At 43.6% G+C, this 18,287-nt stretch overlaps 1 protein-coding gene across 5 annotated transcripts in view; it reads left to right on the top strand.

Annotated features, from left to right (window-relative positions):
• The window catches only part of LOC137352610 (signal peptide peptidase-like 2A), a 48,299-nt gene that overhangs the window by 20,695 nt on the left and 9,317 nt on the right, over nt 1-18,287 (top strand). For 3 of the 5 annotated variants that reach the window (XM_068018331.1, XM_068018332.1, XM_068018330.1), the window contains exons 9-13: nt 9,574-9,655; nt 10,643-10,717; nt 12,372-12,431; nt 12,547-12,603; nt 17,266-17,365. In XM_068018331.1, coding sequence (XP_067874432.1) covers nt 9,574-9,655; nt 10,643-10,717; nt 12,372-12,431; nt 12,547-12,603; nt 17,266-17,365 — 374 coding nt within the window. The remainder of the gene's footprint in view (nt 1-9,573; nt 9,656-10,642; nt 10,718-12,371; nt 12,432-12,546; nt 12,604-17,265; nt 17,366-18,287) is intronic. The other 2 variants (XM_068018335.1, XM_068018334.1) reach the window with 1 other exon arrangement.

The raw sequence follows: 18,287 nt of genomic DNA, 5'->3' as shown, positions 1-18,287 counted from the left end.
CCACCCTCTGGGTGAAATTTTTTTTCCTCAAATCCCCTCTGAACCTCTTTCCCCTTACCTTAAATCTATGCCTCCTGGTTACTGACCCTTCTGCTAAGGGAAAAAGTTTCTTCCTATCTATGCCCCTCATAATTTTGTATACCTCAATCATATCTCCCCTCAGACTTCTCTGCTCTAAGGAAAACAACCCTAGCCTATCCAGTCTCTCTTCATTGCTGAAATGCTCCAGCCCAGGCAACATTCTGGTGAATCTCCTCTGCACCCTCTCCAGTGCAATCACATCCTTCCTATAGTGTGGTGCCCAGAACTGTATACAGTACTCCAGCTGTGCTCTAACTAGCATTTTATACAGCTTCATCATAACCTCCCTGCTCTTATATTCTATGCCTTGGCTAATAAAGGCAAGTATCTCATATGCTTTCCTAACCACCTTATCTACCTATGCTTCTGCCTTCAGTGATCTATGGACAAGTTCGCCAAGATCCCTCTGACCCTCTACTTCCTAGGGTCCTACCATCCATTGTATATTCCCCTGCCTTGTTAGTCCTCAAAATGCATTACCTCACACTTCTCAGGATCAAATTCCATTTGCCACAGCTCGGCCCATCTTACCAGCCCATCTAAGGCTTTCCTCCTTACTATTTGCAACACCACCAATTTTCGTGCCACCTGCGAACTTACTGATCATACCTCCTATATTCACGTCTAAATCACTAATGTACACTACAAACAGCAAGGGTCCCGGCACCAATCCCTGTGGTACACCGCTGGTCACAAGCTTCCAATTGCAAAAACAACCCTCTACCTTCATCCTCTGCCTCCTGCCATGAAGCCATTTTTGGATCCAATTTGCCAAATTGCCCTGGATCCCATGGGCTCGTACCTTCTTGACCAATCTCCCATGTGGGACCTTATCAAAAGCCTTACTGAAGTCCATGTAGACTACATCAACTGCTTTACCCATGCAAAGTGATTCCTGACAACGCAGCCGGCCGCGGACGTCATCAGACTGTGCCATGTTGCGCACATGCACAAACGGGCTCCTGCTGTCTGCGTGTGTGCGGCATTCCACATTGCCAGGACTGGTTGGCGCATGCGCAGATGATGTCATCACATAATGCAGGGAAGTGGGGAGAGAACACCCCCAGCCACTGACTGCAGGCCGCTCGCTAACCCCCCCCACACCCTGCCTGCGCTCTGCGGCCACTCGCTCCCCGCCCGCCCCCCCCCCCCCCCCCACCCCCCTGCACGCTCGCGGTGTCCTGACATGGGTTTACGTTGCCTTGCTGTGATTATTTGAGCAGCACCATCTTTAGTCCTGGCAGCTGCCTGGATGTTGCAGACTGTGATGTATTAGTGGAACAGGCTACATTTGCGCATGTCAGTACAGCGCCACCTTGTGGTTGCGTTGTCAGCAAATGCAGCCTTACCCTCATTGACAAACCTAGTCACCTCCTTAAAAAATTCAATCACATTTGTTAGACATGATCTCCCCCTGACAAAGCCATGCTGACTATCCTTGATTAATCCCTGCTTCTCCAAGTGGAGATTAATCCAGTCCCTCACAATTTTTTTCAGTAGTTTCCCTACCACTGATGTTAGACTCACTTGCCTGTAATTACCTGGCTTATCCCTACTACCCTTCTTGAATAATGGTACCACATTCGCGATCGTCCAATCCTCTGGTACCTCTCCTGTGGCCAGAGAGGATTTGAAAATTTGTGTCAGAGCCCCTGCTATCTCCTCCCTTGCCTCATAGCAGCCTGGGATACATATCATCTGGGCTTGGGGATTTATCCACTTTTAAGCCCGCTAAAACCTCCCTTTCAATGCTAACATGTTCAAGTATATCACAATCCCCCTCCCTGATCTCTACACCTACATCGTCCTTCTCCATAGTAAACACTGATGAAAAGTAATCATTTAAAACCTCACCTACGTTCTCCGGCTCCACACACACATTGCCACTTTAGTCCCTAATGGGCCCTACTCTTTCCCTGGTTATCCTCTTGCCCTTAATATACTTATAAAATGCCTTAGGATTTTCCTTTATCTTGCCCACCAGTGTTTTTTCATGCCCCCTTTTCGCTCTCCTAATTACTTTTATGTACTCCCCATACACTTTCTATACTCCTCTAGGGCCTTTGCTGTTTTCAGCCCTCTGAATCTGCCATAAGCCTCCTTCTTTTCCCTTATCCAATCCTCTATATCCTTTGACATCCAGGGTTCCCTGGACTTGTTGGTCCTACCCTTCACCTTTACAGGAACATGTTGGCCCTGAACTCACTCTATTTCCTTTTTGAATGGCTCCCACTAGTCTGGTGTAGACTTTCTTACAAGTAGCTGCTCCCAGTCCACTTTGGCCAGATCCTGCTTTATGAAATTGAAATCGGCCTTCCCTCAATTCAGTATCTTTATTTCCGGTCCATCTTTGTCCTTTTCCATAACTACCTTAAATCTTAGAGTTATGATTACTATCCCCGAAATGATCCCCCACTGACACTTCTACCACTTGTTCGGCTTCATTCCCTAGGATTAGGTCCAGTACTGCCCCTTCTCTTGTAGGACTTACTATGTGCTGGCTCAGAAAGCTCTCCTGTATGCACTTTAAGAATTCTGTCCTTTTTAAGCCTTTTGCACTAAGACTATCCCAGTTCATATTGGGGAAGTTGGAATCCCCTGCTATTATTAACCTATTATTTTTACACGTCTGAGATTTGCCTACATATCTGTTCTTCTCTCTCCCTAACTGTTTGGAGGCCTGTAGTACACTCCCAGCAGTTATTGCCCCCTTTTTTTTGTTTTTAAGTTCTACCCATATGGCCTAATTTGAGGAACCTTCTAAGATATTATCCCTCCTTACTGCAGTAATTGACTCCTTGATCAATAGTGCAATGCCACTTCCTCTTTTGCACCCCCCGCTTCCCCCCCCCCCCCCCCCCCCTCCCCGTCTCGCCTGAAGATTCTATACCCTGGAATATTGAGCTGCTAGTCCTGCCCCTCCCTCAATCATGTCTGCGAAAGCAACAATATCATAATCCCTTGTGCCAATCAACGCTCTCAATTCATCTGCCTTGCTTGTAAGACTCCTTGCAGAAAAGTAGATGCAATCCAGCCTTGCATTATTCACTTGTGCCTTAACAGGTCTATATTTGCTCTGCCTTCCAGACTGAGTTAGTTTCTCTTCTATATTTGGTTGTGCATCACCCCCTACAGTACCTCCAATCTATATCCCATCCCCCTGCCAAATTAGTTTTAAAGCCACCCACCCCCCCCCCCCCCCTCGCAACTGCACTCGCAAACCTCCCTGCAAGGATGTTGGTCCTGTTCCGGTTCAGGTGCAACCCATCTGACTTGTACAGGTCCCACCTTTGCCAGAAATGGACCCAGTGATCCAGGAAACTAAAGCCCTCCCTCCTGCACCAACTCCAGCCACGCATTCATCTGCTCTATCCTCCTATTCCTGTACTTACTAGCATGTGGCACCAGGAGTAATCCAGAGATTACATCCTTTGAGATACTGCTTTTTAATCTGCTACCTAGCTCCCTAAATTCTTGTTGCAGGACCTCATCCCTCTTTCTAACTATGTCATTGGTACCAATGTGAACCGCGACCTCTGACTGTTCACCCTCCCCCTTCAGAATGTCCTGCAGCCGCTCCGTGACATCCTTGACCCTAGCGCCAGGGAGGCAACATACCATTCTGGAGTTAGATTTGCAGCCACAGAAACGCCTATCTGTACCCCTTACATTAGAATCCCCTATCACTATAGCTCTTCCACTCATTTTTCCTCCCCTCCTGTGCAGCTGAGCCACCGTGGTGCCGCAGACCTGACTTGCTGCATTCCCCTGAGAAGCTATCTTCCCCCAACAGTATCCAAAGCGGAAAATCTGTTAGAGGGGCAGATGGACCCAGGGGACTTCTGCACTACCTGCCCAATTCTTCTACTGTGCTTGATGGTCACCCATTCCCTTTCTGCCTGAGCAGTCTTTACCTGCAGTGTGATCGCCTCCCTGTCCGTGCTATCCACGATGATCTCAGCCTCACGGATGCTCCACAGTGTCCCCAGCCGCCGTTCCGATCCGAAATGCGGATTTCAAGTAGCTGCAGCTGGAGACATCTCCTGTACACGTATTTGCCCTGGACACTGGAAGTGTCCCTGACTTCCCACATTGCACAGGAGGAGCACTCCACGCTGCCGAGCTGCCCTGCCATGACTTACCCTTAATTTACTCCCTTAAATTGCTCAAACTAGAGATTATTTACACTAGGGACCTTGATTCCTTAAAAACACACTACTCACTATTTTTTAAGAAAACTGTAGATATTACCTTTTTCTTTGGTTACTAGCCCAGCTTACCTGTATACTCCCCCTGGCGGCTCTCTGTTTCCCTGCTCGCTCTGTTGATTGTGACGTCACTCTGATGTCACTGTTCGATTTTTTTCCCCCCAGCTCTGCTCCCACTGTGTGCTGCCCTCGTGCTCTCGTCCCCCTATTCTTATCCTAGCCCTCACATACACAACTAGTGCACCGGGGGTGGTGGGGGATGTATGTTTACGGCTATTACAAAGAAATAGATGGAATAAAAATTACCACGCGCTGAACAGCAGATACACAAGTCCTTTGTTTTGGTTAGGTGGCTGCCACTAGAAATCTTTCCAGGCGATGTTGATGGACAGTATGTTTGGGTAGGCGTTCAAAGGAATTCAGCTACAGAAGTCTTCACAAAGGTCTGCAGCAACAAAGGTTTCAGTTCTTACATATTCGATGCAAAGTTCTTTTAAAGATGCAAAGTTTCTGCAAACATTCAAGATTTCTTCAAAATACAGGAGGCAACAGTACAACTTCATACAGGGTTTGCTTTTCAAGAGCAGAGATTCTTCAAAGAGAGGTAACAGTGGTCTGGATTTTCTGTCCTCCTGACAGGTCAATAAACAAAACTCCAACTACCTCTTTTAGTCAAAAAGCAGCTGTCTTTTAACAGTTCAAAATGAAACCAACTTTTTTCCAGGTACGTCTTGTGATAATTATAAATCCTGTCTTGTCACAACACAACCCCTTATTATGTTTACTTGAAATCATGTGCCTTCCAGTAAAAAATTGTTTACTGGTCAACCATTTGTTGACCTTCCTTTTATAAAAAAAAAAAGCACCCACAAAGTTCAGCAATCTCCAGATGATTCAATGTCTATGAAATCCCGTTCAGTTTTTAAAAATATAGATTCTCAAGTTTTAACAAAAAATGGAAACCTCTTAACACACCACACTGTAAATAGTTCTGGTCTCCATATTATAAAATGGATATAGAGGCACTGGAGAACATGAAAAAGATTTACTAGAATGCCAACCGAACTGTAAGATAATACTGAGGAAAGATTGAACAGGCTGGGGCCCTTCTAGCAAGAAAATTGAGGGGTGACCTAATAGAGGTCTTTGAAATTATGAAAGGCTTTGATCGGGTAGACGGGTTGCATCTGAACTGGAAGGTGGACCAATATCCTTGCGGGGAGGTTTGCTAATAATACTCAGGAGGGTTTAAACTAGTCTTGCAGGGGGGTGGGACCCAAAGTAGTAATCTCTCCGATGAGATAGTTGGGCAAATGTGGAGGTTAAAGCAAGCAAATCCAGTAGGCAGGCCGGGCAGGGAGCGTGGAAGGCCAAACTGCATTTACTTTAATGCAAGAAACCTTGCAGGTAAGGCAGATTGAACTCACAGCATGGATCGGTACATGGGATTGTGATATTATAGCTATTGCGGAAACGTGGTTGAGGGATGGGCAGGACTGGCAGCTCAATGTTCCGGGTTACCAATGCTTCTGGCGTGATAGAGGTGGAGGTAAGAGAGGAGGGGGAGTTGTACTATTGATTAGGGAAGACATCATGGCAGTACTTAGAGAGGATATCCCGGGGGGAACGTCTAGCGAGGCCATATGATTAGATTAGATTAGAGAGATACAGCACTGAAACAGGCCCTTCGGCCCACCGAGTCTGTGCCGAACATCAACCACCCATTTATACTAATCCTACACTAATCCCATGTTCCTACCAAACATCCCCACCTGTCCCTATATTTCCCTACCACCTACCTATACTAGTGACAATTTATAATGGCCAATTTACCTATCAACCTGCAAGTCTTTTGGCTTGTGGGAGGAAACCGGAGCACCCGGAGAAAACCCACGCAGACACAGGGAGAACTTGCAAACTCCACACAGGCAGTACCCGGGTAGAAATAAGAAAGGGGTGATCACATTGATGGGATTATACTATAGGCCCTCCAATAGTCAGAGGGAATTGGAGGAGCATATATGTAGGGAAATCACAGGTAGGTGCAGGAATTATAGGGTTGTAATAGGTGATTTTAACTTCCCTAATATTGACTGGGACTGCCTTAGTGCTAAGGGATCAGATGGGGCAGACTTTGTTAAGTGTGTCCAGGATAGTTTTCTGAAGCAGTATATGGATGGTTCTACTAGAGAAGGGGCTACACTCGACCTCCTCTTGGGAAATGAGGCTGGGCAGGTGGTTGATGTGTCAGTGGGGGAGCACTTTGGGACCAGTGACCATAACTCTATTAGCTTCAACATAGTTATGGAAAAGGATAGGACTGGTTCTTAGGTTGAAGTCCTAAATTGGGGGAAGGCTAATTTCGATGGCATCAGACAGGAACTCTCAAAAGTTGAATGGGAGAGGCTGTTTACAGGTAAAGGGAGGTCTGGCAAGTGGGAGGCTTTTAAAAGTGAGATAGGAAGAGTTCAGGGCCGGTGTGTTCCTGTTAGATGGAAGGGCAAGGCTGGCAAGTTTCAGGAACCTTGGTTGACGAGGGATATTGAGGGTCTGGTCAAGACAAAGAAAGAGGCATATGTCAGGTATAGGCAGCTGGGATCAAGCGAGTCCCTCGAGGAGTATAGGGGATGTAGGAGTACACTTAAGGAAATTAGGAGGGCGAAAAGGGACCATCATATTTCTCTGGCAGATAAGATAAAGGAGAATCCTAAAAGACTCTAAGTATATTAAGAGTAAAAGGGTACCTAGGGAGAGTGTAGGTCCCCTTAAGGATCATGGTGGTAATCTATGTGTGGAGCCACGGGAAATGGGCGAGGTCTTAAATGAATATTTCTTATCTCTATTTACCGTGGAGAAGGTCATGGAAGCTAGTGAGTTCAAGGGTGGGGACAGCGATATCCTGGAGCATATCAACATTACAAAGGAGGTGGTGTTGGAGGTTTTGAAGTGCATTAAGGTGGATAAATCCCCAGGGCCTGAACAGGTGCATCCTAGGATGCTATGGGAAGCAAGGGAGGAGATTGCTGGGGCCCTGGCAGAGATTTTTGTATCATCGTTAGCCACGGGTGAGGTACTGGAAGACTGGAGGATAGCTAATGTTGTGCCTTTATTTAAGAAGGGTGGCAGGGATAAGCCAGGGAACTACAGGCTGGTGAGCCTTACATCAGTGGTGGGAAAGTTATTGGAAGGGATTCTGAGAGACAGGATTTATATGCATTTGGAAAGGCATGGTCTGATTAGGGATAGTCAGCATGGCTTTGTGCATGGGAAATCATGTCTCACGAGTTGAGTGTTTTGAGGAGGTGACCATGAGGATTGATAAGGGCAGGGTGATGGACGTTGTCTACATGGACTTTAGCAAGGCCTTTGACAAGGTCCCGCATGGTAAGCTGGTCCAGAAGGTTCGAGAACATAGGATCCAGGGTGAGCTAGCAAATTGGATACAAAACTGGCTTGGTGATAGGAGGCAGAGGGTGGTAGTGGAGGGTTGTTTTTCAGATTGGAGGCCGGTGACCAGTGGTGTGTCGCAGGGATCGGTGCTGGGCCCTCTGTTGTTTGTCATATATATTAATGACTTGGATGTGAATGTAGGAGGCATGATTAGTAAGTTTGCAGATAACACCAAAATTGGTGGTATAGTGGACAGTGAAGAAGGTTGTCTAAGGTTACAACAGGATATAGATAAACTGGGAAAGTGGGCAAGGGATTGGCAAATGGAATTTAACGCAGACAAGTGTGAAGTGATGCATTTTGGGAAGTTAAACCAGGGCAGGACATATACAGTGAATGGCAGGGCCCTGGGGAGTGTTGTTGAGCAGAGACACCTTGGGGTGCAAGTACTTCGTTCCCTGAAAGTAGCAACACAGGTAGACAGGGTGCTGAAGAAGGCATATGGCATGCTTGCCTTCATCAGCCGAGGCACTGAGTACAAGAGTTGGGACGTCCTGTTACAGTTGTACATAACGTTGGTTATGCCGCATTTGGAGTACTGTGTGCAGTTCTGGTCGCTGCACTACAGGAAAGATGTGATTAAGCTGGAGAGGGTGCAGAAAAGATTCACAAGGATGTTGCCTGGTTTGGAGGGCTTGAGTTATAAAGAGAGATTGGATAGGCTGGGTCTGTTTTCCCTGGAGCGAAGGAGGCTGAGAGGGGACATGATAGAGGTATATAAAATTGAGAGGCATAGATAGGGTAGATAGCCAGAGTCTGTTTCCCATGGTAGGGGTGACTAAAACTGGAGGGCATAGATTTAAGGTGAGAGGGAGGAGGTTTAAAGGGGATCAAAGGGGTAAATTTTTCACACAAAGAACAGAGGGTTTCTGGAATGAGCTGCCTGAGGAGGTGGTGGAGGCAGGAACAGTAGTGACATTTAAGAGGCATCTGGACACGTGCTTGAATGAGCAAGGCATAGAGGGATATGGAATTAATGCAGGCAGGTGGGATTAGTATAGATAAGCACGCGGTGGGCCGAAGGGCCTGTTTCTGTGCTGTACGACTCTATGTAGAGATGTTTCCACTTGCAGGCAAGACCAGAATTAGGGGCGATAAGTATGAGTCACTAGTAAATCCAATAGGGAATTCAGGCAAAACCTCTTTACTGGAGAGTGGTTAGAACGTGGAAGTCACTACCACAATGACTAGCTGAGGTGAATAACATAGATGCATTTAAGGGGAAGTTAGGTAAACATGATGGAGAAGGGAATTGGAAGATTAGATGACAAAGGGTGGGGGAGGCTCATTTGAAGTGTTAAGTACTGGCATTAGCCATTTTGGCTGGCTTGTTTTCATGCTGTAAATACTATGTAATTATGCATCTGAAAAATTGTCACTTTTTTTCCTTGGAAAAGCCGTAGTGTAAATGTACAGTGCTTGTGTCAGGGCCTGTGGGTTTGAGATGATGTTTCCAGCATCTAACAGTTTGCCATGATCAAATATGATAAATTTTTTTTCTTTTATCGCACTTGCCACTGATTTATGGCACAAGACCTCTGATTATTTCTCCTAACTTCCTACATACAAAATTCTTAAGATTTTAAGTGACCTCCTCAAAAGTTGTTGCTCCAGATTTGTGATCCGCTGATGTCTTTGGTTGTCGGAAAATTAAAGGTTCTTTGCTTCTGCGAGCAAACTGCAGCAGTCTGACCTGCTGAGAATAGATGTCCTTTACCTTTTTTAAAGGTCTTTTGCCTGTTGAGAAATGGATCCAGCTGCATTGTACTGCAATGTTAGTGTACATTTGTGTTAAACATAGAACCAATACTAAGCTCACTGACTTGCATTTTAGATGGGTTTGGATTCTACATGACTGTCTAGGAGTTGCCTTTTGCCTTAACTTCATGAAGACACTGAAAATGCCTCATTTTAAGGTACACTCTGTTGTCATAGAATGAATGATATTGTGTATATTCAATGAGGTGTATGTGTTTTTGCTGTGAAATTGAAATAAATGGGATTCTCTAAAATGTATCCAGTTTGTGATGAGACCATTTAAACATGCAAAGCAAAAAGTAACTTAATTCTCCAGTTCCCACAATTTCCAAAAAGATTATGAACTGGGAAACCATTATGATACTACTTACCTAGTTGGAGAAAATAATTTAAAGCCGGTACTAATTTTTGGGATAGAATATTGTACTGAACAAACCAAATAATAGTTCATGGAGGTCATAGTCATATATGGCACAGAAGGAGACCATTTGGCCCATCGAGTCCATGATGGCTCTCCACAGAGCTGTTCAGTCAGTCCCACTCCCCTGCTTGATCTGTGTAGCCCTGCAGGGTTTTCCTTCAAATGACCATCCAATTTCCTTTTGAAGTCATTGCCTCCACTTTCACCACCCTTGTGGGCAGCACGTTCCAGGTTATTAACACTAGCTGCATAAAAAAAGTAGCGACTGATTGTGGAATTCATGGACTTTCGAAAACCTTTGATAAGGTACCATTCTGGAGTCTATTGGGTTAAAGGAAAGGTAGAAAATAGGATTTAAAAACTGGTTAGAAGGGCAGAAATAGTGTTCAGATTTGAACGCGATTTCTCGAGTGATTTTAGGTTGTTACATTGTCCCACAGGGTTCTGTTCTGGAACTGCTTTTGTTCACTGTGTGCATAAGTGATTTGGCTACAAGCCTAGAGGGAATTATCATGGGTTAAGGGAAGGAAATTCAGTGGAGATATCCTCCTTACCTATTAGAAGAATATTCAGAAGAGATTGATGCTCTGTAGCTGTAGACATTTAAAAGCAAAACTTTTTTCAGTAGCATATTCTCAAATTTCAGGTTGCCCTTTGTGATTCTAGGCACAAAATGGAAGCTTAAGTATTTACTTCATGCCAACCTTCTTGCCTTCTTTTACAGTCCTGTGTCATTCTGCTGGTACTCCTCCTCATCTATGATGTATTTTTTGTTTTCATAACTCCATTTTTCACAAAGGTGAGTTTACTTCTGTAGCTTTCGACAGTGAAGTTCCATATATCTCATTGCTATTCTCTGTCTGAAATTTAACACATTTCCATTGTGGCACATTCGACTCTGTTTAAATGTCTGAAAACTTTAAATATAAATCTTTATTAATTCTAGCCAGACTTCTCATGTTTGTGCTCCAGATGTTTAGCACCAAGTGTTTCACTTCCTTTTTTAAAGGGGACAGTGCACAATCCTAGAACGATTCAGCATGAAGGAGGCCATTTGACCCATCGTGTCTGTGCCAGCTCTATGGTACAAGCATCCAATTAATCCCACTCCCTGCTCTGTTCCCCATTAACCTGTAATGTTTTCCCTTCAAGTATTTCTTCAATTCCCTTTTGAAACTTTCTATTGAATCTGCTTCCACTGCCCTTTCAGGCAGCAATTTCCAAATCATGACAACTCGCTGTGTAAAAATGTTTTTCCTCATGTGCCTGGTTTATTTAGCAATTACCTTTAAATCTGGTTACTGACCCTTCTGCTGGAATCAATTTCTCCCTATTAACTCTATCAAAACATTCATAATTTAAAGACTATCAAGTCTCCTCTTAACCTTCTCTGCTCTGAAACAAACAATCCCAGCTTCCCCGGTATCTCCCCATTATTGAAGTCCCTCATTTCTGGTACCATTCTAGTAAAGCTTTCCTGCACCCTCTCCAAGGCTTTGACAACCTTCCTAAAGTGCAGTGCCCAGAATTGAACACAATACTCCCAACTGAGGCCTAACCAGTGCTTTATGAAGGTTTAGTAATAGCTTCCTTGCTTTTGTGCTACCTCTATTAATAGACCCATTGATCCCCTATGCTTTTTAACAGACTTCTCAACTTGTCCTGCCACCTTATGAACATAGGAATTAGGAGCAGGAGTAGGCCACTCGGCCCCTCGCACTTTGAAAGAATTGTGTACATACAGGTCTCTCTGTTCCTGCACCCCCTTCAAAATTGTACCATTTAGTTTATATTGCCTGTCCTCATTCCTCCTGCCAAAATGTATCACTTTAGTCAAAACTTTGCAAATCACAGCACAACCAAAGGTTCTCTGATTGAAAACACTTGAATAGTTAACTTAATTTTTCTGCAGATTTATTATTTTATTTGATCACAAGTTTAAATGAAGGTTGTGCTTAGTCGATAGCATAAAGGAAGAATTAGAAGCAAACTATCTGGGCTGGTTTCTACATACCTGCTAATGTCTAAATCTCTGAGCGGGTTACTAAGGAATTTACAGTGCCTATTGTGTTGAATTGAGAAGATTTTCTGAAAAATGTATTGATCGAATTATAATTTTAAGAACACTGTTTTCTGATAATTCATACTGTGCATAGAGATTTAATGGTAAGCAGTCTTGTCACTTGGTACCATGCTACGCAAAACATGGAGCCAGAGCCAATATGCACAAGTTGGGCACCCAGCTGATCTTGGATCGGGAAGAAAGGGGACAAGTAATGCCGGTTGCTTACTCTGGCAGGATAGATGTTTTTATAGGTTGGTTAGAATAATATCAGATGTCTAGCTGTAGGTTACCTGCCTGTCTGCATTCGGGTAGGAATGATGCTGGAGTTGGTAAATAAATGTAAATATTGCTTCATACAGTTTAACCAAAATTATTTGTTTCTTTTCAGAACCATGAAAGCATTATGGTTGAGGTAGCTGCTGGTTCTGGATCTGGTACTGGTGAAAAGGTGAAATAGAAACAAATACTTAAACCATGGGTTGAAGCTGGTGCTTTACTAACAAACTGCAGAAATGTTGCGTTTTCAGATTCTCTCGCGTACTAAATATTGGGTTTGGTTCTAGAATACTGGAAACTACCTAATGGGACTTGCTGTTGAACCAGTGGCTCACAATGAAAAAGTAAGAACTGTATTTGTATTCAAAGGTTGAATTTCTATGATGGGGCCAATTAATTGCTTGTTTTTTTTTTAAAAACTATCATCTGTAGTCCTTCACAGATCATATCTCCTAACTACAGGCTGGTGTGAACCAAAGGCTGTAAACACAAGATGCCTGTTTGACTGAGTGTACAGTTTCAGAGGACGGGAGAAAAGAAAACAATGCTTTTAATCCATTGTTGTACTCTGGGAATCTTGAGCATCAGATTCCTTTTCAACAGCTAAACATAGCAGTGCTGTGCACCCATGAGGAATGGCACAGATCAGATGGTATCTTTTTCTTTTATTCTAAAAAAAAATCTTGCGTTGGGAATGGTGTCTTTTGGTCCCAGCTAGTGCAGGAATGGCATCACAGAATGGAGCTGGGATGGACCTATGAATTAAATTATCTGAGCGAGTCTGATACTGAATGGAGTTTCTCTACTTGTGCAAAGCAGTCTCTCCCCTTGGGTACTTGTGTTTTTTGAGAACTTCTAAACTCTGCTTTCTCCTCTTTCATTTCTTGGTGTCCACTCCCTTCCCCAGGCACATTAATGCTCTTCTGAAAGATTCATTAGTAAGAGTATATCCTAATAGATGAGCTGAGCTGGCTGAGTAAAGTACAATTGAAGTAACCAGTTAAGGTGGCTTTGAGAAGGGAGTGAGTACCCTCTTCCCTTTGACTGCTCATGCCCACTCTGAAAGGTTAAGTATTGGACACAAGGCCATTTCCGAGTGCAAAGATGTCACTGGTCTAAAATGTATCATCTGATTCAACAGCAATTTATGATCCGTTTGTTATAAAATATTTGGGAAAGAGGGAAGAATTTGAACGTGGCATAGTTGAGAGATCTCCTTTGGAAATGGCACAGACATTTGTCCTTGTAAAGCTTTAAACTTGGCAGCAGTCTGTTAATTGTGCTTTGTAAAGCATAGGTAAAGTTAGTGAAATAAACGGGGTCCTGTAGTCGTAGGTAGTTACAAAAGGTTGCTCTGTAGGAGTCTAGCTTGTGTTATAATGCTAAATGGGGAAGCTTTATTTTTTTGGATTGATAAAATTATCGATCCTCTTCTTACCCGAAATATGGAAAGTCTACACTTTCCATATAATCTCAAACAGCAAGATTGCCTCATGAAGAACTGTGGACTGGATTTTACACTAGTATGGATAGGAATATGGGAGCAGGAGTAGGCCATTCAGCCCATCGAGCCTGCTGTGCCATTCAATACAATCATGGCTGATCATCCACTTCAATGCCTTTTTCCCACACTATCCCCATATCCCTTTATGTCATTGGTATTTAGAAATCTGTCAATCTCTACTTTAAACATACTCAGTGAATGAGCTTCCACAGCCCTCTGGGGTAGAGAATTCCAAAGATTCACAACTATCTGAGTAAAGAAATTTCTCTTCATTTCTGTCCCAAGTGGCTTCGCCCTTATTTTGAAATTGTGTCCCCTGGTTCCAGACTCCCCAACCAGGGGAAAATCTTATCTGCATCTACCCTGTCTATCCCTTCCAGTATTTTGTAGGTTTCAATGAGATCACCTCTCATTCTTTGAAACTCCAGAGAATACAGGCCCAGTTTCCCCAATCTCTCTTCATTGGACAGTCCTGCCAACCCAGGAACAAGTCTGGTGAACCTTCGTTGCACTCCCTCTATGGCAATAATATCCTTCCTAAGGTAAGGGGACCAAAACTGCACACAGTACGCCAAGTGCGGTCTAACCAAGGTTCTATACAATTGAAGCAAGACTTCACTACTCCTGTACTCAAATCCCCTTGCGATAAAGGCCAACATACCATTAGCCTTCTTAACTGCTTGCTGCACCTGCATGTTAGCTTTCAGTGACTTATTGACAAGGACACCCAGATCCCTTTGTACATCTACACTTTCTAATCTCTTGCCGTTTAAGAAATACTCTGCATGTCTGTTTCTCTTACCAAAGTGGATATCCTCACATTTTTTCACATTATATTCCATCTGCCACGTTCTTGCCCACTCACTAAGTCTGTCCAAATCCCCTTGAAGCCACTTTACATCTTCCTCACAACACACATTCCCACCTAGTTTTGTGTCATCCGCGAACTTGGAGATATTACATTTGGTCCCCACGTCCAAATCTTTGATATATATTGTGAACAGCTGGGGCCAAAATACTGATCCCTGCTGTACCCCACTAGTCACAACCTGCTAACACGAGAATGACCAGTTTATTCCTACTGTCTTTTCTGCCTGTTATCCAATCCTTAATCCATGCCAGTATATTACCTCTTTTCCCACGTGCTTTAATTTCGCTAACCAATCTCCTGTGTGGGACTTTATCAAAAGCCGTCTGAAAATCCCAAGCATACTAAGTCCACAGACTCTCCTTTATCAATTCTGTTAGTAACATCCTCAAAAAACTCCAACAGGTTCCTCAAAAGTGATTTCCCATTCATAAATCCATGTTGACTATGCCCAATCAGATCATTATTATCCAAGTCTCCATTTAACACATCCTTTATCATAGATTCTAGCATTTTCCCAACGACTGATGTAAGGCTAACAGGTCTGTAATTCCCTGTTTCCTCTCTCCTTCCCTTCCCTTAAATAGCGGGGTGACATTTGCTATCTTCCAATCTGCAGGATCCATTCCAGAATTTTAGAATTTTGGAAAATGATCACCAATGCATCCACTATCTCCATAGCTACCTCTTTCAACACTCTGGAATATCAGGTCCTGGGGACTTATCAACTTTCAGCCCCATTAATTTCTCCAATGCAGCCTTCTTACTAATACCAATTTCCTTCAATTCCTCATTCTCCCTAGCTCTTTGGGAGATTTCTTGTATCTTCCTCAGTGTAGACAGACACAAAGTAATCATTTAGCTTCTCTGCCATTTCTCTATTCCCCATTGTAAATTCTCCTGACTCTGCCTGTAATGGACCCACATTTGTCTTAGCTAAATGTTTCCTTTTTACATACCTATAAACCTATGATGACCAAACTCTCACGGATCACAGTCATTAGTCCTCAGAAACTGACAGCGACTTCTGGAGTCCACGCATACACGGTTAAATGCGAAAATTCAGAAGTTGCTGTCGGTCATTCTATGCTTCTCCATAGGGTGTACGATTGAAGATTCCCCAGACTGCAATCAATTACAATTCCTGAACCAATGAGATCTTGCCTTTTAATGCCATTAGTCTCGCTGTGAAAAGAGTTGAAAAAGCTGCACCTTGTTGAATGAAATGTAACTGGGTTTTAACAGTTTAAGTTCACAATTACTGCTGGGAAACCCCTCTGCCTGTGGAAAACTAACATTCTTGGTGGAATATCAAATTTATGATTCATGTTTAGAAATACTTTTTAAAAAATGTTTGATATTTAGAGCGGCGCAGTGGTTAGCATCGCAGCCTCACAGCGACCTGGGTTCAGTTCTGGGTACTGCCTGTGCGGAGTTTGCATGTTCTCCCTGTGTCTTCGTGGGTTTCCTCCAGGTGCTCCGGTTTCCTCCCACCTCCAAAAGACTTGCAGGTTGATGGGTAAATTGGCCATTATAAATTGCCCCTAGTGTAGGTAAGTGGTAGGAGAATGGTGGGGATGTGGTAGAGAATATGGGATTAATGTCGAATTAGTATGAATGGGTGGTTGTTGGTTGGCACAGACTCGGTGGGCAGAAGGGCCTGTTTCAGTGCTGTATCTCTAAATAAATTTTTTTTTAAAATTTCAACTTCTACCTTAATTCCATATGTATGTCCCAATCAATTATTTTGCGCTCTCTTAAAATTTTAATTAAAAGTGAGACATTCAGTGCACTTTACTTCCTGGTTTGCTGTGTGAATATTTCAGTGTGATTGGCTGCTTACCCTGCTTGATGATATTGTTGCTGGACACCTAGAAATCCTCTTGACGCCAAATTCAAATTGACGTCTGGAAAGGGGAAATCCATAGCACACAGATTGCTGGATCTTTGTGGGCAACTTTATTCCGGGTCAGCAGCTGACTGCAAATTTGGGCTATTGTATATTAGTTGCTTGCTGCATGCCAACCTTCATTTCTGCAGTGCTTTACTTGGCATTTTGGGGGAATCTTGCTGGATATACATGTTGCACCTTATCTGTGTGGTCAGCTGTAGTCTCTGATAACCTGATCTGTTCGAACAACTTTGCTTTTCTCAGCATTTAACGAATCCTCTCTTCCTCCAAAGGGGCGGGTTGAGGTTTTCAAACCTTGTAATAGTTGCATCCGGCTGCACCAAATTGTACTCAACTATTCTTAGTGAAACAGCCCCTTCTGATGGTGGAGGAGGGGAGAAAGTGTCATTGTCATGTGATCAGTCCCATGTCATGCAGAAATCAGATCAGCTTTGAAGTTGGTTATCAACTGAATGCCCATGTTCATTATATGAACCATTATTGGGGCATGTATGCAGCTTCCCAGCTGAGAATGCCATGTAGCTGTGTACAGATTGTGTATTGTTTATGACTGATGATGAGTTCCTTACTCTTTTTTTAAATACTAGTTTAGGAAAAGCAGATAACTATTTGAGGAAGTGTCACAATTAACATTTTAGTCCTCTTCCAGCTGCAGCTCTTGTAAGTTGAAGAGTAGGAAATGAGTAGCAGTGCCTCACTGACCACTGTTATTTTTCTTGTAGTTGCCTGTGGTTCTCAGAGTGCCGAGATTGGTGACGTCTGTTGCGACCTTGTGTGGGATGTCTTTTTCTCTGCTGGGATTTGGGGATATTATTGTGCCAGGTGAGTAAAAATATTTCTGCATCTCTTGAATGACTTAGTGACAACTAAGGATATTACCTATCATTGCATATTATCCTATGTTGTGTTAGTGTATCCATGCAGTGAGGGAACTTTTGGGTACCAATATTTTAATTTTCAGTTTATTTCTATCTGATGCTGTACAGGTTTGGGGGCGGCACAGTGGTTAGCACCGCAGCCTCACAGCTCCAGCAACCTGGGTTCAATTCCGGGTACTGCCTGTGTGGAGTTTGCAAGTTCTCCCTGTGTCTGCGTGGGTTTTCTCCGGGTGCTCCGGTTTCCTCCCACAGCCAAAAGACTTGCAGGTTGGTAGGTAAATTGGTCATTATAAATTGCCCCTAGTATAGGTAGCTGGTAGGGAAATATAGGGACAGGTGGGGATGTGGTAGGAATATGGGATTAGTGTAGGATTAGTATAAATGGGTGGTTGATGGTCGGCACAGACTCGGTGGGCCGAAGGGCCTGTTTCAGTGCTGTATCTCTAAACAAGGTTCAAGGTGAATATTACAAAGCTAATTATAGGTCAGTTGTGTATGAAAAATGGACCAATTAACTGAATGGATTACCCCTATAAAACCCCAGCAGACTATTAAAAAATCCACAAGTTTTTTTTCCTCATTGTTGCGAGTATTACAAAGGAAGGAGAATGTGTCTCTTGTGCTGGTTGGGCAGGCTGTCTTTTTTAAAAAAAACCTTCTCAAGCACACATCATCCAGCTGCCGGTTGGGACCAGCCCAGTGAAAGATTTTCTCTTCCAGTGTCTTTGCCCCACCCAGCTCAATGTAACCAGTTTCTGCTGATCACATTTTGGGAAGTTGCTGCATTGACTGGTTTGAAATGCTGCCTTGTAAATTGAGATCTATTAATTGCACTTCAGCATCCATCAATACTTCATGAACGACAG

This window comes from Heterodontus francisci, chromosome 38 (assembly GCF_036365525.1).
Source record: "Heterodontus francisci isolate sHetFra1 chromosome 38, sHetFra1.hap1, whole genome shotgun sequence".
Taxonomy (NCBI): domain Eukaryota; kingdom Metazoa; phylum Chordata; class Chondrichthyes; order Heterodontiformes; family Heterodontidae; genus Heterodontus; species Heterodontus francisci.
This window is presented reverse-complemented; position numbering and strand designations above follow the sequence as displayed.